Raw genomic sequence first — 27,550 nt, 5'->3', positions numbered from 1 at the left:
TTTTTGCTTCTAGCTGAACATGGGGTGTTTCTTGGCTAAGCCTTTCAGAGCACAAAAAAGCCTTTGACACAAAAAAAACTTCCTATGGCTTCCTTTGGAGGGTTCAGCACTTTTGAAGTGCTTATGGGCTTTCTGGCAACAAAATTTGTTTAATCGTTTAGTAGCTGATTGTTTCTGATGTTTTGCCACCTTTCTTGTTCTTCTCCAACCCTTAGGAGGATCCACATCTCCAAGGCAGCCCTCGATTGCCTCAATGGGGACTACGAGGTGGAGGAGGGTCACGGGAAGGAGCGCAATGACTTTCTGCGCCGGCACAATATTGAGACGTACCTGATCAAGCAGCCGGACGAGAGCCTACTCTCCCTGCCCGAGGACATCATGAAGGAGTCCGTCAGCTCTGCCGACCGGCGGAGCAGCAGTGCCACCTTCACAGAGGGCTCGTGGAGCCCCGAGTTACCCTTCGACAACATTGTGGGCAAGCAGAACGTAAGTGACACCCCATCTTCCCTTCCCTGTTTTGATCTGGGTGCATGTGTGAGTGATGCCAAGGGGTCACTTTTTGCTGGAATTTTAGAATATGGTTTTAATGTTCATTTGTGTTATTTTATATTCACCTTTATTTAAGTTGATCATGTTTTTTTTACATTATTTGGCTACTTCATTTAGCAAATTTCTGAAGATGCTGTTGCTGTATCAAAGGTCCTGTCCTTTTGCAAAAAGGCCTACATTTTAGGAGGCTGTTTTATGTTCTATTATTTTGTTGAATATGAAGCAGATGGCACATTTGAGTGCAGGATTACCCTGCATATTATGTTAGCCTGCCCCCTCCTTTCCCCCATCTGAAACAGAAGCCTGTTTTCCTTTAGTAGATCACTGCCCATAGCTGATGCTCTGCCCATCGAAGGCCCAGGTCCCATTGAGGATGGGGTACACATATGCCCTCGTTTTTTTTACAGTGAAGAGATCAAAACACAAAAATAACCAGAGGTCACATTTCAAGTTCGCCTTGAATTATTTCACATTAACCTCAAACCCCTTTAGAGAGAAACAAAATGGTATCAGCATTATAAGAGACGGCACTGCCCTTTATGGTGAACCTAAGGTCATATGATGTCAACCCTTAATGACAAAATTGAAATGATCTGTATTTCTGCAGTCCTACCCCAGGTGGACCAATCTGCGTGGACGCAAAATAAACATTCTGATTTTTCTTCAGCTCGGTGTGAAAACATTTGGCATTTCCACAGTTAGCCATGTTGTTGAGTCCCAACAGATCCCTATCTACAGTTTCAACCAGCTTCTAATTTGTCAAACGACTGATTCAGCAGCCCCTTTGCTGTTGTTAAACATTAATAAGGTCGCTAAACTCCTCCATTCTGGAGTCATTAATATTCATTTATTTGATTCCTGGGATTCACTGCTGCAGAGTTAATTCCTGACAACACGCCAGTTGGTGTTGGGGCTGTGCAGGCTCCGCTTTTGTCTAGGGTCTAGAGTCCTGGCGTAAACATCCAAACACCAGGATTCTACACAAAGACAGCATGCAGCTAAATGAACACTGCGGCTGCAACTGGCCTTAATCAACATTGAGCCCTATTTACTCCGGCCCAAAACTATGCTGTTTTGGCATGTATAATCTATGGATGAGTAGTAATACAAATGTTGTGAGGTACACTGTGTTCATAAAAAAAATAAGGCAAACAAGAAAAATAAACATTTTTGGATGTATTACACAATATCGTGCAGTTGTTATAAATATGTATGGTGATAGCATATTATGATATTAAAAATATTATATATAAAAATTGCAGTAAAGACATTTGGATCCAGAAACAGAATAAAAAGGTTTATATTAGGTGGTGGTTATTATTTTGTCTTCCTGATGATGGCCGTTGTCTGTTTTTGTTATTTCCAAAGGAATAGTCATTGTTTTTTGTCATTCTTAAGCAAGCTTACCCGCTAAAAAGCAAAATGTTCTGAATTAGAGGTGGCTAACATTAGCTAGCTTTCCATCAGGGCTACTGTCGTAATCACCGGCTGGATAAATTCAGTGATATTTCGCTATTTTCAAGAATTGTTAGCATGCTGTGGAATAAAGTCATGAATACCTTTAGAAATCATCACATCGGTGACAATTTTTTATTAATTTAACATATATATATATATATATATATATATGTTTAAATTAATAAAATAATGTTAAATATATAATATAAATATATATATATATATATATTATTAATATAATTATTTTTATATGAAATACATAACGTAACTAATCTTCGATTCACAGTCAACGTAACCTCAGCTAGTGTTGCTTATGTCAGCCCAGTTGTAACTGTGGCAAAAATGGGCACTGACAAAAACTACCACTACGTTTCGCTTGCTGACAGATTATACCTGAGATTGACAAAGGTTTACGTTAAAGATGTCCTCTCACGGCCGCCATACTTGGGTGCTCAGTGGCGTCTTTGGAGGTGTCTCATCACCAAAGCTTTTTTTGAGGCTTTTAACAAATATCCTGCAAAAGCATAAAGGGGAAAAAACTATTTTACTCAGCAGATCCAGAAAGGGATAAAATAAACTTCAAACTGAAATTTATTCAGCTCCTGTTGATCTTAGATTGGTTGTTTTTTCTTTCAAGGTTTTAGTTGATTCTCATGCATGATTTTGGTAATTAACCACCTTTGACTGGAAATGCCTGTAGCTAGCAAGGGGAGTTAAGGAGCATCATCAACCTTTATTGTCTGTTAGAGATAATTACATTTAATGTTTCACTATGGAGAATGGTACTTCGTTTAGAACTAATTTTGTTAATTAAGTAAGAGTGTGTGCTACTGCATGCAAATAAAAGTTCCCTTTTTTATTTGGTGCAGTAAGAGTAGTCTAGGCTGTGCATTCAAGAAGCAGAGGTTTTGAAAAATGTGGTACAGTTTATCCATAGGTTCCACATAAAAATGTGTTAACTGTAACAGTCTTTGTATTTATAGCAAGGGTAGTGGTTCCAGTTGGTAAGTAATTATTTTTCTTTGTGTGTCACATGATCCTATCCTCTCTACGTCCCCTTATGACTTTCTTTTTCATGGTCTTTTGAACTTATAATGTGACAAGACGTTCACTTCAGAGGTTTTTTGTCTGATGTTATGGTTTCTCTGACAACTAAGAACCCTAAATTTAGTGCCTTTACCTCAGCATTTACTGCAGAATGAATGAATATACTTTCCTTTAAGGTGTCCCATACTGTTGAGGTACATCATTCATATCTGTCATAGAATTATAATACCCTTGCCATTACACTGAACAATATTTCAGAAAAAGACACCATCAAGTCTCTGTGGAAATGAAAGATAATAGTGATATGATATGAGGTTTTTACACTCATGCAGAGGGAAATGTGATCAGTGTATTCTTTCTACTCTAACAGCATGCTGTATTGTGCCTCTGTGTATCAAGGCCAACAATTAATAAAGTTGCAAATTTTATTGTTTAATGGATTTGTGACATGAAGCAAAAGCATTAGAATATATCCAAAATGTTCATTGGAGTTCTTTGTTTATTTATATCATTGAGCCTTAAGGGCTACACAGCTGAATGTTGTATACCTACTGCTTTAGAATTTAGGCCAATTGAATTACTTAGCATAGCAAGGTGATGAGTGCACCGGGCAAAATACAGCCTATATGAGCATACTGGCAATATTTTCGCTGTATGTGTAAAAAATATATAAAGCATTAGTTAGGTCGGGCACTGATGTTGGACATAAGGCCTGGCTCGCAGTGGGCATTCCAATCCTTCCCAAAGGTCTCAGAGGTACCTTGGAACTCTGCAGTGAGTGTTGCAACTGAGGACAGATGATTTTTATGTGCTACACGCACTCGGCAGTCTCGTTCTGTGAGCTTGTGTGGCCTGCCACTTCACGGCTGAGCTGTTTGCTCCTATAGTTTCCACTTCACAATAACAGCACTTAGAGTTGACTGGGGCAGCTCTAGCTGGGTAGATATTTGACAAAATGACTTTTTGGAAAGGTGACATCCTATGACAGTATCACGTTGAAAGTCACTGAGCTCTTCAGTATGACCCATTCTACTGCCAATGTTTGTCAATGGAGATTGCATGTCTGTATGCTTGATTGTATGCACCTGTTAACAGTGGGTTTGTCTAAAATAGGTAATTGCCCCAATAGAAGGGGTGTCCACATACTTTTGGAAATATAATGTATCTCTAGATTAATGGAATCATCAGTTTGATTATTTGATATTTTCGGGCATAATTAATTTTGTTATGCGTTATGACTGTGTGTTATTTATTTTCTGGAAGAGGTGCATTTCTTGTTTGAAGGTTTAGCCTCTTTAAACACTAGCAATACATGAATCAAGCATTGAGAATAAACAGTCTATGTCTGGAATAATTCTCCTGTAGGCAAATTCTATGCAACATTTAAAACATTTAAAATTCAAGAGTCTCATCATTATCCAATTGCATTTGAGACTGTGTTACATGGCTTTCATAAAACAAGAACACTTGTCTCCCAATGCATTAAATATATTTCTTGATTCATGTGTCCTTGTGACCATTCAATACTTCCGGCAAAAGCACATATACTAATAAACAACCCAATCAGTAATAAGAAACTGCCAGGCTTCATGCATTCATCATTTTAGAAACACAGCTAAGTAGCTGATATGGCTGCAGGGTGAGACACACTTTGCTGATCCTCTGTTCCTCTGTAGCCAGAGGAAACCCTATTGCCCGTGAAGGACTGCTTTGCACAAGATAAAGCTAGATCTTATATTTAGCTCCTGGGTTCTTTTGTGTGGACTTTGTGTGAGCTTGTGCAACAGTGCTGCACAATAGAGCTGGCGAGCCAAGCATGTCCTTTTGTTCCTTCAACTGTCGGAAGTGTTTTCACCATGAAACAAAGACATCCTCAACTATATATTTCTCTCACTTTCGTTCTGGTTCTTTGTGCTACTGCTGGCTGTGATCACAGGGGAAAAAATGACAGCTGTTGTTCTGCCATCTGAAGAGGCATTTGTATTATTGCATTATTTAACATTATTGGGAGAGGCACTTTTATTATTTTATTTTATTTTTTTTCAACAAAGCTTCCTGTTTGCATGTCAGTAAGGATGCACATCTCAGCTGCTCTGTGGCAGTGTGGCAGATGGAAGGTGGCATGCATTATGGGACGCTAAGCTGTGGCACAGGACTGTACTGCGGGAGATAAGAACGAAAATTGAATAATATCAGGACAGCATACCTTTCCGGGCCAGGAGAGGGGTCTACAAAGAAAGCCTGGGGGATGCTGCACACTGTCAGAGACTCCCATTATCCACGTTCCTGGATCCATTACCCTCGGCTCCCCCACACGTTCTGCCGATTGTATTCTCATCACTTCTCACGAGCAATGGCTTTCACGGTGATTCAGCAAATTTCCCTCAATTCCCCAGGTTTCAGCTATCTAAATATTTGTGCTAATACAGTCTTGGGCTTCCTTATCATTTTCACACCCTACCACAGGCAAAGAATCTCTGCTGACCAAACTGTCTGAGAGTGTTCAATGTTTTATTTCCTTAAATGAAAATACATATAAGGTGGCAGAGACTGCATTGCCACATTTGCATAGGGTCAAAGTTAGAGTTCCCTGGGGTTGATAAATTGAATAAAAGATTTGTATTTTATTTAATTTGTGAGGAAGCCATTCATGGAAAAGAAGTCTGAGAGAAGCATTTATATAATACCGAGACATCATTCATTATTAGAAATCTGTGTGTGTGCGTGCATGTGTGTATGTGTGTGTGTGTGTTTGCAGGGTACATTAAATCGAATTGCTCTGTGGTTGTGTGTCACACCAAACTGGAATACACGGCATTTTAGATTTCCAAACAGAAACTGAATTTTTCTTTTTTTTGTGTGTTTGTTTAGCCATCAGTCATTATATGGATTTCCCCCCATATAACAACTGTCCTTCAGCAACACCTGCCAGACATCTTAATTGATCGTTATCACCATCTTAAGGCAGCTAGTAATAATGGTCTAAATATTATGTCTGTGTCACTATTTCTTCTGACAAGCATTACTTAATGGCACTGTGACAAGTACATGTGTGCAGACCTAATTCATCTGAGATAAAGTGCATGTTTTTCTGTGAAACTGTTCCAGAACAGCACGCTTGAAATGGAATTAAGGTTTCCGTACAGATACATTCCATTCTTCTCGCCAAACCAGATTGCTGGCTTTCATGAGAGAATTTCCAACAGTGATGGACTTGCATGTTAATTTTATCTGGCTGTTTTTTTTTTTTTTTTTTTTTCATTTGATGCCAACAAATATTGTCAGATGACAAAGTAATATTGCAATGCTTACTGTAAATCTACAAGCAGATTGAACAGCTTGCATTTTAATCTGATTCTTTCCCACGAAATAAAAGGAACATATTTATCTGTTGATGGTTTTTTCCACATGCTGACTTGTATATTTGCCTTTATTAGTGTTTTCATTATTTTATCACTTTTAAATATGCATATGAATTTATTTGTTTATTTTCTTATTTATTTAGTAATGTATTGCCATTAATTGTTAGAGTTTTAAAACAATTTATTTCTTCTGTTGCTCCACCATTGTTTCAAAGACCCTTGAGTGAATGGATGTGAAATGCATGAAATGCTACGAGCCATTCTCTGATCTAGAAACATTGCATTATGTTTTTTTTATTTTTTATTTTTTTATTTCTGTTTTTTATTTTTAACCGGAAAGGGGGACAAGCAGGTTTACGTTATTTGCATGTGCTTTCCCCCTAGACTCTGGCTGCCCTTACGAGAAATTCAATAAATCTGCTTCCAAACCATCTCGCTCAAGCTTTGCATGTCCAGTCTGGCCCTGAGGAAATTAACAAGCGCATAGAGAGTGCCATCGACTTACGGAGTGGCGATAAATTGAGGCACGAGCATATCAAGCCTTTCTCACTGATGTTTAAAGACTCCAGCCTGGAAGAAAAGGTAGCTGGGTCTTAGACAGGTTCTTTTTCTCTAAGATACAAGAAAAAAAAAGATTAGTCTGCCATACTTTTATCATGAGTAAGCTAAAGGTTCTACACACATAAATACGTAACCTCTCAAAAACAGGCCCATTAGATGCTGGGCCGAAGGCACATTTAATAATATTTTTAGTCATTTTTGATTCATTTAATTATCTCCTGTCATTATTGGGTCATTGCCGCTGTCAACAATGTCACATTATGTAAAATGCATTGTGCCACAGTTGGCTGATTAAAGGTGAAGGCTTTCTTGTGGACTGAACCCCACAAATTGTGATGTGTCATATTATTTTCCAGGACTATGAAGTGCAATTTCATTAATGAAAATGTGGTTAGTGTGCAAACTGTACATCAGTATGCATACTGTGCCAAAAAAAAAAATCCCTATATGTACCAACAACACAACTACACAGCAAAATTCTCGGAATAAAAAATTCTCAGCATCAACTCTTAAAGAGTTTTAAATCAGATAGGGACAGGATTATGTGTATTCTGTAGAAACACTAAACATTAAATATCAAAGTTTAGTTTGCCCTGAAAATTTTGTATTGACTTTGTTTCGATTTGTGCAGTCATATCAGCACAGATTATTCTGATAATGAAACTGATGTTAGCTCAGCTCAGCATCCCAAAATTTCTATATTTAATTTTTTTATTGTCTAAATTATTGACCATCATTATCAATAATATTTAATTTTGGAATTCAGTAGTATTGGCTGATAGCTACATGAAAGAATGTTTGCTGTTCCAAATTCTAAGCAGCAGAATCCAGTCAGATTTATTTACTAGAACTGAAACAGAAATTATCTTTAAAATTCTATCAAGCACCCTACATTCTGGAATGCCTTGACTAGTGACATGTACAAGTGCAATGAGACAGTATGATTGCACACAGTTCACTATCCACACCACAGTCTTGTTTTAGTTTCCCTAGCAAGATGTGTGTTATTTCCAAACCTCACAAAACAGAGACACTTTGGTCTTTGGCTGTTGATTGGCTTCGGAGATGGGTGAAACAACCCCTTTAGTTTACTCATGACCAAACGTGTGCCGTGGACTTGTTGTTCTTAAAAGTCTGACATTTTCAACCTTTTTTTGCGGTTTATTTGACCCCTTTTTGTAAAAACCCACTGTTACTGCACCTTTGCCGTTTGAGTTGAAACAGCCCTCTTCTGTTGCCTTCCCTTTGTTTGACCATTTCAATCCTACATTCCATTCCCCGTTTGGATTTGGTTTTGCTTAATGTTCAGTTAATCGATGTTGAAGTTCGTTATTTTGGCATAGCCGTTACAAACATATTAAGCATCCTCTTGCTAATTTCCCAGCGCCCGTTTATAAAAGAGAAAAGAGGCAGAGAGCAGGGTCAAGGGCTGACTTTTTTTATTTCCAAAACAACTTTTTCATTTTCTAAGACCTAGGTTTTTCATTTTTTATACAACTTATTGAACCACTTGGCAGTTTTCACAGATTCATTAAATAAGTAATACAACAAACAGCAAAAAATTTGACTGCTCCTTTCTCCATTTAAACTTAAGAACAATGCACATTTCATTTAGACTGAAGAGTGTCATAAGTATTGGTTGATGGTAAATTCTGAGTTGTATTGACAGTTTCAGTGTTAGACTGTGCTCTCTGCCCTTTTGCCTATAGAGTGGCATGCCCATGGCTAAGCATTGTAGGATGTGGACGGCTTGCTGCTGCCTTGGTGTTTACTTCTCTACTGTCTGTCTGTTTGAATTCTTTCTCCCCCACCCCCTTCCCCACAGTACTCCCAAATGAGGGACGAGGTCTTCAAGTCCAACTTGGTCTGTGCATTCATAGTTCTAATATTCATCACGGCCATCCAGAGCTTGCTGCCCTCTGCCAGGTAACTGAATAAAGTGGCCAAATCGGGCTCTGTTATTTTACATGGGGGAATCGTGGTGTACTGAATTACATAGAATAATCAATGTCAGGGCCGTGCACAGACTTTTTGGGGGGTATGGGGGCAGATTTTGTCGGCCTCGTCTTTTTTCCATGGGTGTTCTGTAGGCCTAACTAGACTAAATAGTGAATACTATATCCAAACAATGCGATTCCTTCTTTAAATGTGAAGCTATGCTACTTTCGTTTTAGTATTAACCCCACCTGCACCTCCTCAGATGACAACTTTATACAGTCCAACAGGAATGCTTCCTGTGTACATGTAAAGCTAAGACACAAGGCAATATCATTCATGTGTTCATTTGAAACCTACCTCCACCTCCTCTCTTTAGGAGGAAAACATTGTTAATGGCAAATTATCTGTTATTTAATATTACATACTTACATACATACTTACTCTATACTATGATGTCCATGCTTTTGTCACCATAAATGTATATATGTATGTGTCTGCCCCCTCTTGCAAAAAGCACAGAAAAGAGGCATGGTCTGGCAGAGCAGCACATATTTTCGGAAGGCTAAGCTATTAGAATGCATATGTTATTAATTTACTAATTTACAGACTTTCCAAATCAATCCATGAAACGGTCAGTGTGTGGAGTGAGGTGGACCCAAGTGCAGAGAAACACATGAGACGAGGAATAAATGAACAGATAGAAATAAGAAGAACCAAAATAACAAACAGGAGGGAACACGAAGAACTAAATACTACCACATATAGGAAAACAAATAATGCTGGAAACCATTGGAGAACAGCTAACAAACACGAGAGAATTAACCAGGAATCACAATAGACAGGCGCTTAGAAGGCAATGGAAACCAAGTGAAGACTGAACAAACACAGCAAACTTAAATGCAGAGAACAATCTAGTGAGACTAATGATTAATGACACACAGGTGAGGAAACCTAATCAACCAATAAAACAAGAGTAGAATAACTAACAAGGGAATGCACAAAATGACCAAACACTAGCGAATCAGGTAAGGACCACAGAACAATGAAGGGTAGCTAAGCAAGGGAAACATGGGCTGGGCTAGGATGGAGGACCAACTGGTCTCTGGAAGAAAAGTCTGTTGCATGTTGGCTATGTGTTCCAATAACTTTTGAGAAAGGCAAAGGAGGCAAGACACTCACTCTGAGGAACATGTAAAATATTTTCATTAATTTAAAAAACGTTTTAAAACGCTTTAAGAAATTGAGAGTTGCGGACGGACAAACCACCTCATAAATAGCTCTTCACAGCTTCCCTGGCTAATATGTGAGAAGGGTGTCCAACTGATCTGGCATAATCTGAATTTTAGAGCAAAACTTTCAGGTGATGAGCCACTTCCTCCAAATTGCTAAGCACTAGGGTCAACCTCTGTGATGCAGCTAACTGGAACAAATTGTCAAAGCATTCAATGCAAAAGAGTAAATGATCAAAACTAGTATTTTCAGCTATGTTAGCCAGTCCCAAATCCCTGGCTATCTAATCCTATAGGCATTAGCATAGGGGTGATTGGGAAAATAACTAACAAAGCCTATATTACACTGGACTGAGTCTCTGAAATCGAAACTGAGCTGCTATCTTCATCTTTTAAGACTACATTTTTACTATGAATTTGATACTAAGACATATGAACGCAAATACATTTTTAGTGTAAAATCAGATAAAACTGAATACATTACCTTGTAGCATCAAAAGCAGCTGATGTGATTGTGTGAGTGGTGACATTGCAGTCATCTTGCCTCTCATCTAAAAATCAGAACTTAGTTTGAGTAAAGGCGATGAGCTTGCCTCTCCCTAGCCACATTACTTGCAGTATCATTTGCCTAACATGCTGTAATTTTCAGTACATCAAACTGCCTTGGAGTTAATCAATATTCTTTGATTTACAATGAAATGTTTTTTTTTATCTTAGATTTTAAACATGAATTTCAGCTAAATTAACTTTCCAAATTGTGCTTGTGATGAAAAAAGCAATACTTGATTAGTATGTTAAGGCTTGTTCCAATTATTTATTTATTTATTCTTAGAATTTAAATGTGAATTTCAGCTAAATTAACTTTCCAAATTGTGCTTGTGATGAGAAAAGAAACACTTGATTAGTGTGTTAAGGCTTGTTCCAATTTTTTTGATTGAATCCAGATTCCAAGTAGGGTACTCAAGACTGCGCTTAATGCTATCCATATCTGTTAGCCTCAAATCAGGTTCTTAAGTGAGGAAAATTAGCCTTGCTTTCTCATTTCTGTCTTAGAACAATTGTTTTAGTTGCAGAATGTCACACCTCACAGTCTTTATTAAAAAACTCTAACTGTGGGATAAGACACTTAATTTTCTTTAGGAAGCCAAATGACTTTAATCCTGTCTCCAGACAGTATATATTACAGATATCAGTTTTACAATTTTGAAGTCCCATGTCATGTCATTGTGGTATATTTCATCAGTTGAAAGATTCAAACTGGTCAAAATGAAACACAGAACAGCTGCATTTGATTTTAAAAAAAAATTAAAAAAACTGTTGGTGGCAAGAATTGTCACTGTAGCTGACCGTGTGCCTGTGTACTTGTGTGCATGTCTCGGCAGGATGGTAACCATGGTGATCCAGTTCTCCATACTGATCATGCTGCATTCTGCCCTTGTCCTGGTCACCACTGCTGAGGACTACAAGTGTCTGCCTCTGGTCCTCCGTAAGACCTGCTGCTGGATCAATGAGACCTATGTGGCCAGGAATGTCATCATCTTCGTCTCCATCCTCATCAACTTCCTTGCTGCCATGATCAACATCGTAAGTGCAGCTTCTGTAATCTCCTCTTGCTGCAGGGCGAAAAGTGGAGCGGTAGAAAATGTGCTTCCCAAGTAGGGAACTGCAGCTGAGCCCTTTTACTGAGCCTTCTCAAATCTACAGATAGATTAAATGCGTGAAGTGAGTGGTCACAGGCCAAATCTGACTAAATGTATGAATTAATTATTATTTAATACATTTATTAAAAATAGAAAAATTAAAATCTGAATTTTTAAATGATTTTTTATTAATTAACACGTGTATTTATTAATATTATTAGAACTGTAATTTAAAGAGATTCCAGGAAATTGTATCATATGATGCATGGCCATTTTAATTTACCATCAATTGCACTTTAATTGCAGACTGAACTTTTACACTGAAGATACCAGTGGTGTATTTTCTTATTCTTCCACAGTCCATGCACACACACACACACACACACACAATCCCAATCCCAAAGAACATCCAGTTATTGCGCATATTTGAACATGGAAGTCAGTACTTTCAACGTCATTCATTGTTCTTCTCATCAGTAGCCACATTCTATTTCCAATTACACTAATTTACATAGCCAAACAGAACATAGTAGTTGGGCAGTCACGCAGCAGAAATCTGCACAACGCCACTGATAACCTTTACCAAAGACCACAGAATCAGAACACTGAAAGAGAAATGCATTATCTCATGTGAATGTGTGATTTCAGAGTCCCATTGTAATGAGTCTGCTCTCTAATGAATTTTGGGAAATTATCATAAAGGAAGATATATTGGAAAGACAGTGGAGTACAACAAGAACATGCAGGGTCCTTAGGGACAAAACAGCTGGGGAATCAAATTGATTTGGATACTGCCGTTTCTTTTCTAAATATGTGAAAAAGAAAAATATGAGTCTTTGTGTATTGTACACAGTAATACACTGAATATTCAGAAACCATGAATAGAAAATAAGACTGATTGTTGGAGGCTTTAAAGGATTGCATTATTAATAATGCGAGAAAAATTTGTTCACATGCACTTTCATTGTTCCCATTATCTCCTGAAGATTAGCATCCTGCTGTTTCATTGTGCTATCCCTCTCAGATTGAAAATGCTGAAAACATACCAAAACCGTAGTACTGAAACAAATTCTAACCATTACCTTTTCCAACATTTTTATATCCCATTAAAAATGACAGCACAAAGGATGGTTAACCACAAGCCACAAAGTTCTGGTGAATGTTAGTGTGTATATTGCATTATGTATGTTATGGTAACGCTTTTTCTTCTCTACTGGAACTGGCCAGCTGTGGTGTGATTTTGACAAGTCTGCAACCATCAGGAACCAGACGTACAACTCATCGTCCTCAATACCTGACATATGTTTCTACCCTGAGGTATACAGTCTTACAATTCTACTTTTTGAGTGAAAGTGTCATGACCTATGCATGGCATATGTAAGTATGTTGTTTACATCCCATCATTTTTGTTATGACCTATGCACTAAGTGTTGTTGCTTATGTCCTGCACTTTTGTAATTGATACTTTCTTGAAGCTTCATTTTCATATTTTAAATAATGTATGCTTTGATAAAAGCTTTTCAAAAGGTTAGGGTTGAAATTGGTGACCCAGTTCTGCTTTCAGTTCCAGGAATTGTGAGGCCATCTGTATTGTTTTATTGATGTTCTTGTGACACTTGTGATGTAGCGTACACTTTATATAGGATTGTGAATGTGAAGGAATAGACCCTTGCAAATTCCTTTGAAAGTTTTTTTTTCTCTCTTTCTCTCTCACTTGAAAGATTATTCTCAAGTTCGCCAGAACTGGCCCTCAATATTCCTAAATATTTTGGAGCCTATCAAGGGGACTTTCTTTCTAAATCTTTTGGAGTATTTTCAACCTTTTGTGAATTCATGTGCAAAAATCTAAATTGTCTCTATAAAATTGCTGTTTTTGAACATTATTCTGTGAAAAATGTAAATAGACTTTGGGGACTGAAATAAATGAATTTGTGGTGCATTGATTCAGACAAATTCAAATACTTATTCATTCTGTCTGAGCCACAATTTAAACAGATCAGCAAAGATCCCACTTTATAGCAGGCAGTCAATATACCAATATACTGCACTAACTTAATATGAATTAATGTCACAGTAGATGTTTAAGTGTCTCGGGTTACAGTGATGAGCATTTGCACTTTATGTAATGTATTATCTCATTAAACCTTTCCATAATTGAATATTAGTTCTACACAGAACCCAGTACCTACCGAATTATGTTTATGCAATGTCTACACGATGTCTACTTAAATTCTAATCACACAAACATATCTTATGTAATTATCGGGTAGAAGCACAAGCAGTCAGATATACCGTACGTGTGTACACACTAAAATATGCACGGTTTGTATTTTAGCACAAAACATTTTCCTGTGTGGTAACAGTTGTAAGGTAAAGAGAAACATGCTTACTTTTCAAGGAAATATCTTTACTTTTTCACAGTTTGATATTTGCCTTTCCTTGTTCACAGTACTTCGTCTTTACGGGCGTGTTGGCCATGGTGACCTGTGCTGTATTTTTGCGCCTGAACTCAGTTCTGAAACTGGCAATTCTGCTCATCATGATCGCCATTTACTCCCTGCTCACGGAGGCATTCTACACGTCGCTCTTTGTGCGCTATGACAACTTCCACCACAACGGAGAGTAAGTCTGAGCTGACTGACTCCGCCCTCCAACTGCCTAGTCTTCCTTTGCCTGTCAGTCACACCATTTTTCTTTTCTTTTGTAGTTTGGTCTGTGGGAGATTTAGATGATTTTACAATACTTGCCAGGGAAAAAAAAAGTGAAAATAATATAGATAAAATAATGGATATCATTAGTTTGACCTGATATTATCTGACCCATTTCTCTAACATCAAAATGATGCGAATGCCTGAAAAACAAGTTGGGTTTGATTACTGGGCCATTACGCATTATATATGTTTCTGTCGAAGTCCAAGAGTCCATACCAAAAAAACTGATGCTAACATGTTTGACGTCCTGGTATTCACCTAAGAAGTAGCAAGTACTCTGCTTTGAATTGTAGTCCACCTGCATTCACCCTCATGACAGAATTTGGAGGGGCTGTTTTTAGCCGATAAATTAATGTTGTTTAAATGACAGCGAACCTCCCGCACTTGACCGGCTTTCTCAGGCCCATGCAGCTTTACTCTTTATCAATTCCAATAGGCTACCAGCAAAAGCACTCTCGCCTTGTGAAAATGCATTGACAACCTTTCCAAAACCAACATTTCATTAAAATTAAATTGCCAAATGGATTTAAGTAATCGTAGGCTCTGTCAAGCCTTTCAGGAATAAATAAAGGCTGCAAATAAAATATAGTTTTTTACCTAATTTGAATTTGGTTGTTGTACCCAACAAGAAGCAAGGCCCAGGTACACACAATAATCGAGGGTGAAAAGAACTACTGCAACAACTGTCAACGTTTTACTATGACAGGGTATCCTCAAAATGTGTAAGAATGTCCCAAAAGAACCCCGATGACATGTACTACAAAGAGACATACAGTAACTGTATTATATGTACAACAAAATATACAATAATGTGATGTGTTGGGGGGGAGTGTTATGTGGCCATCGATTATCATAGACACAATGCAATGCCATTATGCACACTGGTCACTATACTGCATTGTTCAAAATAATACTCCATTAGAGGCCTATTACGCATTTGGAAAATGTTATGTTCTGGTGCAAATGACATATATATATAATTTTAAAGAATATGTATTTTTAACTATATATCTTTGTTATGTCTGTCATTCTTGTGGCTGCTGAAATTAATGGAAAAGGATCTGTGAAAAATAATAAAAATAATAGTATTATAAACAAAAGAGAGCTTAGTTAAATATTTATTGTCCCAAAAACAAAGTAGTTTACTTCGTGCCTTAGCGCTTTCTATTCCTTGATAAAATATACTGATTTGCACATAAACCCAGTTTACATATTCAAGTAATTATTGTGCCATGTGTTTTTGTTTTTTTTTCAGCAAAAATTTCCTGGGGACCAAGGAGACATCTCTTCTTTTGATGGCGATGTTTCTACTAGCTGTGTTTTATCACGGGCAACAGGTAAGAATGACATTGACTCAGATGTAAAAATGAATGTACAGTATTTGCCATGCTGTAGATCATAGTGGCACATGCCCTCAGGTATTGTTGTGTTGGTCCTTGGTGTTATCAAATAGGACTATCAGAATGTGGAGAATGAATTGCGCTGGCAGGTTTACAACTGAATGGCTATTTGAGCTTACGTTTGTGTCAGAATAAAGAGTTGCTAGAGATAATGACTGTGTACATACAGAACTATTCAGCCATCTTTTCACCTGTACAGCTTATCCATTCATTCAAAATTACCATCAGACTACACAATATGTTCATGAATTTATCTTATCTGTTCTTTTTAAATTCATCTACCAACCAAACACTGGGCCAGTATTGCTTGTGATGATGATGAATTGCATTGGATTAGACCTTCATTGCTCAGATTCAGCTTCACAGTAGAGCTATAACACCATCCGTAATTTACCGTGATGTAAATGATCAATTTTTTTAAATGACCATCTTAATTTTTTCCACATTCAGCACAAGTATGAGGTCAGCCGCCATTAAGTACGTTCATGCTGATAGGAGCAGGGTGGGAAATTGAATACAGCTCTATTGCTGTGCCTTCAATTATGGATCAGTACAGTACATTATGTTTAACATTTTGAAAATGCCATCTATCTTTAAACTCTTAGACAGAGTACTTTTCCAAGCAAGCAGAAAGCAATTTCATCCATTTGAATTAATGAACTGCGTGCTATATGAACATAATATTTTCTCTGCCTGTATACAGCAGTTTTGCTACCATTCTTTCAGATATTCACAATAAGACATTAACTTTAGTTTGTTGTTCTTAATATAGCATTATCCACATGTTTATGTAGAGTATATTCACAAATATTACTGTCTATGGGCTCTATCTTACACCCGGCGCAAAGCAGCGCCAAGCGCAACGCAAGTGTCTAGTTTCAGACTAGTTTCAGACTGGCACAGTTGTCATTTTCCCGTCCAGCGCCCATGTTGGTTAAATAACAAATGTACTAGCGACCATCTGAGCGCCCATGGGCGTGTTGGTCTTAAAATGAGGTGTGATCAGACGCATTGTTGGCGCATCGCTATCTTGAGGCAGCGGGAAGCGATTGCGCGATTGACCAACAAAAAACTGGTCTTAAGTCAATGGCGCTGTATTTTTCTGTTATTTTAAGGGCGCATTATTAAGATAGTAATATGCGCCTACATAGGCGGGTGCACAAAGCGCAATATTTTTTAAAAAATACATGTCATAATAGTTAGTCATAATATTTATCAGAATCCGCCAAACCGCCATTATAATAGCAATCCGTCAAGGTGCAAGCGCACCTGGCTTTTAAAGGGAATGGGAGATGACACTCTGATTGGTTTATTTCATGTTACGCCCAAAACACACCTATGATTAATTAAGAGACTAAGTACAACCCCTTTGAACCATGCACCTTACCTTGTGCTCAGATTATCCGCCATTAAACTAACAAAAGTAGATTTGGACACAGATTAGACCATGCGCTTAGATCGTTAAAATATAGCCCTATATCTGGATATTCTTTATGTGACTGAACACAGTTGGATATTAACACGCACTACTCTCACGGCCTTGCCACTATGGTCAAATATTAACCTGTCAACACAAAGGCCTTCATGACACCTGGTTAGATGACAGTTTTTCAATAATTTCTCATAGGCTGCTTTAGACCCCTCTTAAAGTAGATCAGACTCCACTTTGAGAAAAAACCGAACAGCAAGTGTTGGATTTGATTTTTTTTTTTAAACTGTTACTTTTGAAGTTTAATGGTGTGCCGTATTATAAACCTAATGTGGACAGGTTGACGTCTGACCAAAGGAGGATGCCAAAATTATTGACAATATGTCAGTAATGATAGTTGGATATTGACAGCATGATATAGTGTGGTTTTCAAATATGGAATGGAGAACACCTATACAGTACATCAATAGTAGGATGGTTTCTTTGATGCAACCTTTCATACAGTTTAATATTAACTACAGCTGGATATTTACAACATGATATAATAAAAATAATCTCACCAAAAATATGTCAGTGAATGAAGCAGTAAAGGGCAATTTATATTAGTTTTTTCTTTTTAACTGGTACTGCACTGGTTCAAAATCAGATAATTGAAAATGAATGAAGAACTTTTAATGCTGCTCATTCTAGATTTCTCAGCATGCTGTGAGTATTTTCCAGTATTTTCTCAAAAAATAAATTTTTGTTTACATATTTTGAAACTATATCTGTCATAAAACTTTAAACCCCAAACGGAGTATTTGTAGTACAGATGCCACAATATGAATAGCTCTTACTGAAAACTAATTAGACACATAATAAGAAAAAACACCATCAAAATTTGATTTCAGCGTGATCATACTAAATTACCAATGACTTCTGATGTGCTTAAATACCGAGTGAATTCAGAAATATAACTGTACCATATCAACCAAATATATGTTTTCTCCGAATAGATTTCACAATGACTTGCTGTGAATACAGATATTAGACAGGAAATTCAGTGTGTACCCTGTTTCTGTCACATCACAAGTTTTCATAAACACCAGCAATGCTTACTTCGACCAAGCCACAGGGACACAAGTGTGCATTAGATGCACCCCAACATGTTTCATGTAGCCATATTTCCGCGCACCTCTTCCATTACTTTATGAAATGTGATTAAGGAAGAGACTGTGGGACTGAGGATGGGTGAATACGGTGACAAAATGTACACGAAAATGCCGGAACCATCTGTGCATATTACAAAACACATGGCTTACTCCCTCCCCACCAGCTCTCTCTCTCATGGTAGGATGAGATGGTTTTGTAGCATTATAATGGAGGACCTCGTGAGGGATGGTGCCAGTGCACATGGTTACATTTTCCCAGCGCTGGTCAGCAACAACATCAGCAATCAAGAATGTTCCTTCCACACCACCTCCTCCAGGGCCCTGATTCATCAGTGGGGATATACTACGGAGCAGCATTTTCACCGAGTTCGAGTGTTCTCTGAGTAAGCAAACAGGACCACGTCCCCGTGCTCTCCAGTGCTGCCCACTTCTGGTCCCTTTTCTTGTGCTGAAGTTCTGAAAGGCCATTGAAAACTTAAGCGGTTTTGGTTGGCACAAGTGAGATGTGAATGGAGTCAGATGGCATTTTGATACTGACAGTTTCAAAAATGGGTTTTCTGCCTGAATGCGCGGGATTTTATTATGAAGATTTGCCCTTAAGCAAAAAAAGAAACAGAAATTTGTGAAATGGAATGCTAATTCGAGTAAACAGGCAAACTGTGCTTGGACGTTTTGCATAATAGTGAGGCTGTTGATAAGCCTTGCTGTTATAATAATGGTGCCTAGAGTACTGGTTGTTGTGTGTTCCCAGTGCTTCACAGCCCTGGCTTCACAACATGAAGCGAGAATGCGATTCTACCTTAGGGGTGGTATACAGGAACAACTGAAGCACTCAGCTCCCCATTTGATAGTAGCTGTGCAGTGGGTCTGCCGCTTCACACATCTGCAGGGAGGAACTCGTGAACCATGCAGAACGTATCAGCTCAGCTGCCCTGTAATTAAGCTGTCTTTGGATGCCATGGATACGACTCAAGTATGTGGCTCAGGGGGCTAATTAATGCTTGGCACAAAGTAACTATTTCTTGTCTGTAGGCCTAAAAGACATGGCAAAAGCCCTGGTGTTTTTTGGATAGAGCTGTATTGGGTTAATAGGTTTTCTCTCACTCCAATCGTGTACATGGTGAGATTAATATGGATGAAAACAAACACTGCTGTCTTCCTGGATGAATATTTTGGTGGTGTCCCAATTTTAGGGAATTAATAGCAGCACCAGGTATATAATTTCAAGCCACATTCCAAGTGGTGTATTGAATTGAACTTCATTTTTGTTTATCACATTCAAATGCTAATTCATCAAAATACTTGTGAAAAGTTGGTAACTGTGAAATAATTCCTAATCAACTTGTGATGTACAGTTTGCTACAGAAAGATTACCCTGTGAAAAGCAAATACACACTGGTGGGAGTTCTTAGGAAAATATAAAATTTGTATAGAGCCCTTAGTTCAGCATCTCATTGTTCAAAGAAAGACATAAGCCACGCCATGGTTGGAAGTTGGTCTCAGGATCGCTTTCTTTGAAAACCGAAGGCTAGACAGAAGAACTGGCAGAATTGAGTCCACCATTTTATTTAAAACAGGACATTGGTGGAATTCCGTCAACATTTGCCCTCAACTTTGACTCATGCTTCAGTGCAAATGTGTTTTCTTCTGACATTTAGGTGAACCCATTTCAAATTAATCAAATTCTTTTGCACCTGTGTCATTTTGATTTTTCAGTCCTTCAAACTTCACAAACTTTGTCAAATACTGCAGGTCTGAATGAGAGCATCTTCCATCTCCATAGCAATTGAGACTCACTCAAATTGCACCTGGCAGAAATAGCGTGTATCACAGTGTGGGAGTTTGCTGAGTAGTACACATGCGCCTGAGATGGAGATACATTTGGCCACTTACAGTTCTGTTACCTTGAAGGATATTACAAAAATAGACATTTAGCATTGTGTAAATCATACTATTATACAACCTCTTCTAGGTAATCATCAATAAAACTAAGAGGCCAGATCAACAAATGTGGTTTTATAGATCAGTTTAGGCCATGTTACTGAAAGTCTGCCAAACACAACCATAAAAGTGAGTGTAATCACTATTCAAGGACTAGTTTTACAAGCAAGTTGACATATATTGGAAATATTGTCTCCCCATCAGGATGAGTAATGAATAGTACGTTTGCGGCTGAGCACTGGGCAAACTGAAGAAAATTACTGTCCCTCTTTTTTGAAAATTATGAAAATTGCATTTGTGTTGTTGATTAGGTTTCTATATTCCCTTTTTAATAATTGAACTGGTCCTTTCGTGCTGAGTCTTCGGCGACCTTTTAAATTGAGTGAATTTTTAATTTAAACTAATCTGGTTTATTTGAGGCCAACTGTAATCTTTTTTGTTCCATTTTACAAAATACTAAACTTTCAAATAATACGTTGGCACACTGTTAAATGTAACTTCTCATTTATGTTATTTCTCATTAAATTTCATTTCTCAGTTTTACAAAAAAAAATTGATAAAATAGTATATACCTACAGTACAGACATTAACAACTAATTCTGTAGTGATTTATACTGCTGTTATTAATGCTATATTAAAAGTAACATAATCTAGCTTTTCAAATTTTTGTGACATTTCTCGCAAAACATTGCTCATACTTAAATGCATGCTGGAAATAAAGAGACAAGGTATCATTATTGCGGTATCGTAGCTGTTAGCTTGAGACCAAAATGGCGTCCTTGCGGCTGGTTTCTTTTCCACTTTGCGGGGGACAGGCGCTCATTTGTCTGTCTCCTCTCTGCGCCTAGCTGGAGTACACGGCGCGGCTGGACTTCCTGTGGCGCGTGCAGGCCAAGGAGGAGATCAACGAGATGAAAGAGCTGAGAGAACACAACGAGAACATGCTGCGGAACATCCTGCCCAGCCACGTTGCCCGCCACTTCCTGGAGAAAGACCGGGACAACGAGGTGATGGGAGAGTCCTGCTGGCCGGTTTCCTTTCATTCAGTATAATTTCATTTTTATCCTTTTTCCTCTATTTCCCCAGGGAGAAAATGCTTCTAACCGCACCACACTTTCACATTAAGTGACTGTTATGCATATATTTTACGCCGCTTCAGTTTTATAAAACATTTTTCATTTTTTCATTGCATGCGTAACTGAAAATTGGAGACATTGTTCCACTTAGGTTGAACACTACTCCTGTTATAATGTGCATACTACAGTGATACACAATATGAAACATAAATCCAACCTATGGCACATGCTGTCTTATGGCCATAACACATACTGTATGTGCTGCATGTCAGTTCATCATGAATATTAAAAATGGATATAGTTATTTAAATATTAGTCTATGTAGATCATTATGGTGGAGGACCATGAAGTTTCACAGATTGTGTTTCAAAAGAGTGTATTAAGACACGTGTATACAAAATAACACAATCCTGCTTTCACAAGGCAGCTGCAACTATTGTCATTAAGCAAATGCTCGTACCAAGGGCAATTTACAGTAAGTACATTCAACTAAGGCAGGGGAGACAACAACAACATCACAATCACAACAATACTGTATATCATGATCACAAAAACATACCACAATCACAAAAATGTATCGCAATCACAATGTTTCACAATCACAAAAACATATGCACCACAATTACAAAAACATATCACAATCAGAAAAACGTCACAATCACAAAAACATATTGCAATTACAAAAGCATATTAGAATCAGCCCTCCCATTTTCCATGGTAGAGGTGCTGAAGAATGTCAGACTGCTCTGTTCTCTGTGCACCCAATCCGGTGCATGTGTATTTGCACTGGGAGAAGACTGCTTCTCCCTGCCTTCTCTGTTCCTACACTGAACCGCATAATTGGTTTTGGGAAACTTCAGCGGCAAATAAACAGTGGGATGGGAAAGATGTTCTCTTCAAAGGCTTTCACTGTGTGAATCCATTCTGTCGACTGGAAAGCTTTATGAGTTAAGGATCCTTGCCTCGCACATTTGTATTTGCTTCTTTTGCAGTAGGCAATTGCACATTGCCAATTTGCTCGTGCGAAAGGATTGATTTTCAGTTTGCCCACTCAACTGAATGAAATGCTCTGCTTTTTTTTTTTTTTTTGCAAAACTTGCAAACTGAGCTGCCCTGGTTTCCTCAGGTGTCTGTCAAATGAACTCCTCCCAAGAATGCAGCAGGTGCTGACAGGGTGCTATTTGTCATCAGTGAGAGATGTTCCTGTATTATTGTATGACCTATAGAGCACCACTGGCTTGGAGTTAAGATCTGAAGACATCAAGATTAATTTTTTCATAATTTACTGTTTCCTCAAAATTGTGTAGACAAAATCAAGGAATAAAATGTATTTGTTATAATTGAATTAGCATGCTTATAAGTTCACAGACAGACATATTACCCAATTAAAATGTAATATTTCTCTTGGTAATATATCATAATTAGATGGCAGTGCCATATGTTAATAGGCTTCCCATTAATAATGGAACAGCCCATAACAGCATACACATTTCATTTCACATATACAGATAGGTTTATTCATTTTAGCCAGGAGAACTGACAATTGGGTACTTATCTCTGATGTAACGTAGCTATTCTTGATCGCCACCCTCCTACATGATCTGGGTGTTTATAAGGACCTGAGCAATGAAAGATGCCGCCATTTGATTTTAATTTTAAATTGGAACACCAATGACCTGGCTGAGGTGAAAAAATAACCTTTTTTTTGTCTGTAACTAGCATGATATAACACTGCCACCTACTGGAATTATAGTGCATAGCAGGACAAACCCTCACCAGGCTCCCGTTGTCTGTTGAACAGAATGAATCTTGAGAATAGCGTCGGTGCTACCTGAGGTACTTTAAGTGGTGGCGCACTGTTGTGAGGGCCGCTGGTAATGACCTGCCTTCTTGCTTCACACAGGAGCTGTATTCCCAGTCCTATGACACCGTGGGCGTGATGTTTGCCTCCATCCCAGGCTTCGCCGACTTCTACTCCCAAACCGAGATGAACAACCAGGGCGTCGAATGCCTGCGCCTCTTGAATGAGATCATCGCTGACTTTGATGAGGTAACCCTTGGGGAAGTGACTCATCGTTTGCCTTCACATTTCTGTTGCGTGTACCTTTATAATGTGCCTCGCTTTATGCCCTTGAACGTAGCACGATTCTAATGTTTGCTATAAATTCCTGTTTTAAACGAACTGCTCTATTAATTTCTATGCCCAGTTAATATCCTCATAGCCTTTGGCCTTTGGAAACAGTATGGTATTCTTTATTTATTTGCATTTGTTTTTGCAGTTGCTGGGTGAAGACCGATTTCAAGACATTGAGAAGATAAAGACCATTGGTAGTACATACATGGCAGTTTCAGGGTTGTCACCTGAAAAACAGGTAAAAAATCAATACTGAAGAGAGTTTAAATTAAAAATGTGTTGTACAACTTTAATTCAATGAACCAATCTTTACAATCTTTATAACTTTATACAATCTTTTGTGGAAAGCATAGCATCCCTAAGTAAAATTGAAGTATACCATTTTATATTTTAACTTTACTCCACCATTTACTTGCCTCATATCTTAGTGCGATACTCCCATTAGCCAGTACTCCCGCATAGGCCTGTATTATCTACGAGAACATAATTTCTTAATATGAACTAAAAAGCATCATATTAATTTCTATTTATTTGGACCAATGACAGCACTTTAAAAACAAAACTTTGTGTCAAATTATTGATTGACTTTTTTCGTAAGGTAATTAGCCATGTAATAAGTGTGATAATGCACCCCGAGGCACTTCGGGAAATAATTTATCTTCACAGAGGCAACCCCCTCTTTGCTTTGCGCCAGGTTCCTCGCATCTGTGTCTTCATTTTACAGTTACGCTTATAGTTTGCAGAAGTATGCTATTTTATGCTTCACTGGAAGCAAAATGAAAGTTTATATAATTATACTTCAAGTTTCCTAAAGTATACACATTTTTCACATGGGGCTACATTTATAGCAGCACAAAATAGCAGTACATTTGGGCAATATAAACCATGAAAAAATCTATAAAGGCTTTATTACACATTTATAGAAGAATGTCAATGGGAATAAATTACAAATGGCTGAATGGAATGGAATGCCATTGAATATGGTCTCTCCGTCGGCTCTAAGTATTAAAAAGTCAGAGGGCACATAGACTGCTTGTTTAGCAAGACCCAATAAACACACTTTCTGCTGTCAATTGCTTGTTTGGTTGATATAGTATATACTAAATGTTAAATGCCTACCTGGAGTCCAATTGATGTCATTCTCTAAAATGCATTTCAGCAAAGTGATATATGTTCAATTAGAAGTGTAGGTTTTCTGCTAACAGCCTTTAAGGTCTTCTTTAAGACCATTGCTAGTGTCACATGATTTTGTTCTTCCAATCAGAAATAAGCTATCCTTTCTCCTCTCTGTATGTACCAATACAGCAATGTGAGGACAAGTGGGGCCACTTGTGTGCCCTCGCTGACTTTGCCATCGCCCTGAATGAGAGCATCCAGGAGATCAACAAGCATTCCTTCAACAATTTTGAGCTGCGTATCGGTAAGATATTCTGCTGTCATATCCATCTGCCATTTAAAATGGCGGGAACAGTATTTTATTTTTATTATTTATATTTAAATATGAGTCATAGTTTATGTTACTATATTATATTTTTCTTTTCTGTTTAAATTTAAACTCTGATTAAATTCCTTTATTAAAGAGTTAGTGCCAATTATGATCAAATGCTGCTGATTGGAGTCTACAGTAATGTGTGACTGTATTCGGTGAATAGTACAAATCGACCCGTGCCTCACAGTGCTATTGCTTCTTAGTAAAACTGCTCAGTTTTGTGCATTCAAGGATCAGTCTGTCTGATATATGCATTGTCCATAACTTCAGTAATGTATTCACGTACATACACAAGGCCCTGTAACAGAAATCCAAGTCCAACTGCTGGTTTCCTACCCTTCCAATACCTGGGTGTCAGGTGTGAAGACAGTCTGGCCAATCAGTAGCACTAATTATTCAATTAATTGCCTGGGAGAAAAGAAAACCAGGGCTGAATTTGTATCCATGACAGACTAAAATGGTGCTAGAATAGGCAGGATTTAATTCCAGACTGCAGCGCTTGTCGGTTTTCCAAAAACTAGTGATTTAATGCACCATATTTTATATACATTATTTAACAACACTGTGATTTCCTGCAAAGGCAGAAACCATAATAATACTAAATTCACCATTGATAGTTGAGGACAAAGCACATGAACTTGAATGACGGCCTTGCTAGCAGTAGACTTGAATTTTGATGCATTTTGTGTTTTATTTTGTTGTGTTAAAGTAACATGGAAAATAATGACTTAATAATGTCAAGACTGCATTCCTGTTGGACTCATAAATACTAACTGAAAATTTTCCTGAGAATGGCTTTCATTCAGAATGCGAAATGCAATTTATAAGGTGAAAAAGTGTCAGTTCATTTGGTAATATACTGTAAGTAGTTACAGTACTTTTCAGTAAAGTTGTTTAGCTCATTGTAATTTGGCATGTTGTAGTGTAAGTGCTGCATGATAAGTGTCTCCCTGCTGCCTCTACAGGTATTGCACATGGTTCCGTTGTTGCCGGGGTAATCGGTGCCAAGAAGCCGCAGTACGACATCTGGGGCAAGACGGTGAATCTGGCGAGCCGCATGGACAGCACCGGCATCAGCGGCAAGATCCAAGTGCCTGAGGATACGTACCTCATCCTGAAGGAGCGCGGCTTCGCCTTTGAGTACCGAGGCGAGATCTACGTCAAGGGCATCAGCGAGCAGGAGGGCAAGATCCGCACCCACTTCCTGCTGGGGCGGGTCCAGCCCAACCCGCTCATCCTGCAGCCACGCAGGCTCACGGGCCAGTACTCGCTGGCCGCCGTGGTGCTGGGCCTGGTGCAGTCGCTCAACCGCCAGAAGCAGAAGCAGATCCTCAACGAGAACAACAACTCGGGCATCATGAAGGGACACTACAACCGCAGGACGCTGCTGGCGGCCGCGGGGCCCGAGGCGTCCGCACACGCCCACGGTCACGCTCACGCCCACGGCCACACCGAGGCCGCCGACAAGGCGGAGCTGCCGTAAGGCTCCGCCCTCTATTTTCTGTCCAGGTTTTTTTTTTCCGCCCATCCGATGTCAGCGTTCCATTTTTTGTATTTCTTTTATATATGAAAACACAATAAAATTGGTTTAATTTTTTTATAAATGGGGCCTGTGTTTTGTGTAGTGGTGACACGGTGCTTGTCGTTTTCAGCCTTACCATGGGAGGACATGTTAAAGAGTTTAAGTGTCATTTAGTTAACACCAGAGAACCACATTCTTCAGCATTAAAAAGTTTCAACATGCTGGTTACATTCAGTGAATTTAAGGACTGAAAGGAAATCTACATCAAGGGGCTTTATTAAAAGTGTGGTGTGTTAACATAATTATAGCCAAATTTACAGTTTTCATGAAATCTCTGGGTAAAGTCATATAAATACAGGCAAAAACAAAAAAAATGGGATGGGCATGTGTGGGGTAAACATCTGATGTAAAACATAATGGGTTAGAGAGGAGTGGATCACCAATATTACATGCATTTTCTAACAAGTGTGGTGCACATTTTGTGAAAACAAAGTAAGGGTTACAGAATCTGAGAGATTCATGAATGTTATTCTCTACCAATAAGACATGCTAAACCAGATGGGGTATTCTATCACAGAGATTATATCCAGCACTGTTTCACAGAAGGAATGTACTGTAGGACTGTATGTTTTAAGAGAAACTACTCTTGGAAAGATTCTTGCCACATCTAATGGTTTGAGGGTCAGAAAGGCAGCATTCACACAACACGCAATAAACTCAAGCAGGTGATGAATGCATGGAACTCTGACACAAAAATTCCATGGTGCTCACAAACAATAACCCATAAAGCAGCAAATGAAGTAACAGGAAGGCTAAAAGTGTTTCAGCGTTCTCTGTTACCCGTCAGAATGAGTGTTATGTAGTCTAATACACTGAGCAGACACAGGATGAATGCCAGACAACAGAAAAGTGT

The 27,550-nt window shown here is 38.3% G+C and overlaps 1 protein-coding gene across 2 annotated transcripts in view; it reads left to right on the top strand.

Moving 5' to 3' along the window:
* The window catches only part of adcy8 (adenylate cyclase 8 (brain)), a 64,530-nt gene extending 37,811 nt beyond the window's left edge, over window positions 1-26,719 (top strand). The window contains exons 7-18 of one of the 2 annotated variants that reach the window (XM_064346863.1): window positions 216-486; window positions 6,801-6,998; window positions 8,803-8,903; window positions 11,527-11,728; window positions 13,012-13,101; window positions 14,234-14,406; window positions 15,751-15,832; window positions 21,265-21,423; window positions 23,396-23,542; window positions 23,772-23,864; window positions 24,932-25,046; window positions 26,081-26,719. In XM_064346863.1, coding sequence (XP_064202933.1) covers window positions 216-486; window positions 6,801-6,998; window positions 8,803-8,903; window positions 11,527-11,728; window positions 13,012-13,101; window positions 14,234-14,406; window positions 15,751-15,832; window positions 21,265-21,423; window positions 23,396-23,542; window positions 23,772-23,864; window positions 24,932-25,046; window positions 26,081-26,598 — 2,149 coding nt within the window. In that variant the 3' untranslated portion in view covers window positions 26,599-26,719. The remainder of the gene's footprint in view (window positions 1-215; window positions 487-6,800; window positions 6,999-8,802; window positions 8,904-11,526; window positions 11,729-13,011; window positions 13,102-14,233; window positions 14,407-15,750; window positions 15,833-21,264; window positions 21,424-23,395; window positions 23,543-23,771; window positions 23,865-24,931; window positions 25,047-26,080) is intronic. The other variant, XM_064346864.1, reaches the window with a different exon arrangement.
* Window positions 26,720-27,550: the final 831 nt, after the last annotated feature.

The sequence above is a fragment of the Anguilla rostrata genome, chromosome 8, assembly GCF_018555375.3.
Source record: "Anguilla rostrata isolate EN2019 chromosome 8, ASM1855537v3, whole genome shotgun sequence".
Lineage (NCBI taxonomy): Eukaryota > Metazoa > Chordata > Actinopteri > Anguilliformes > Anguillidae > Anguilla > Anguilla rostrata.
The sequence above is the reverse complement of the archived record's forward strand: the minus strand, read 5'-3'. Positions and strand labels throughout refer to the sequence as shown.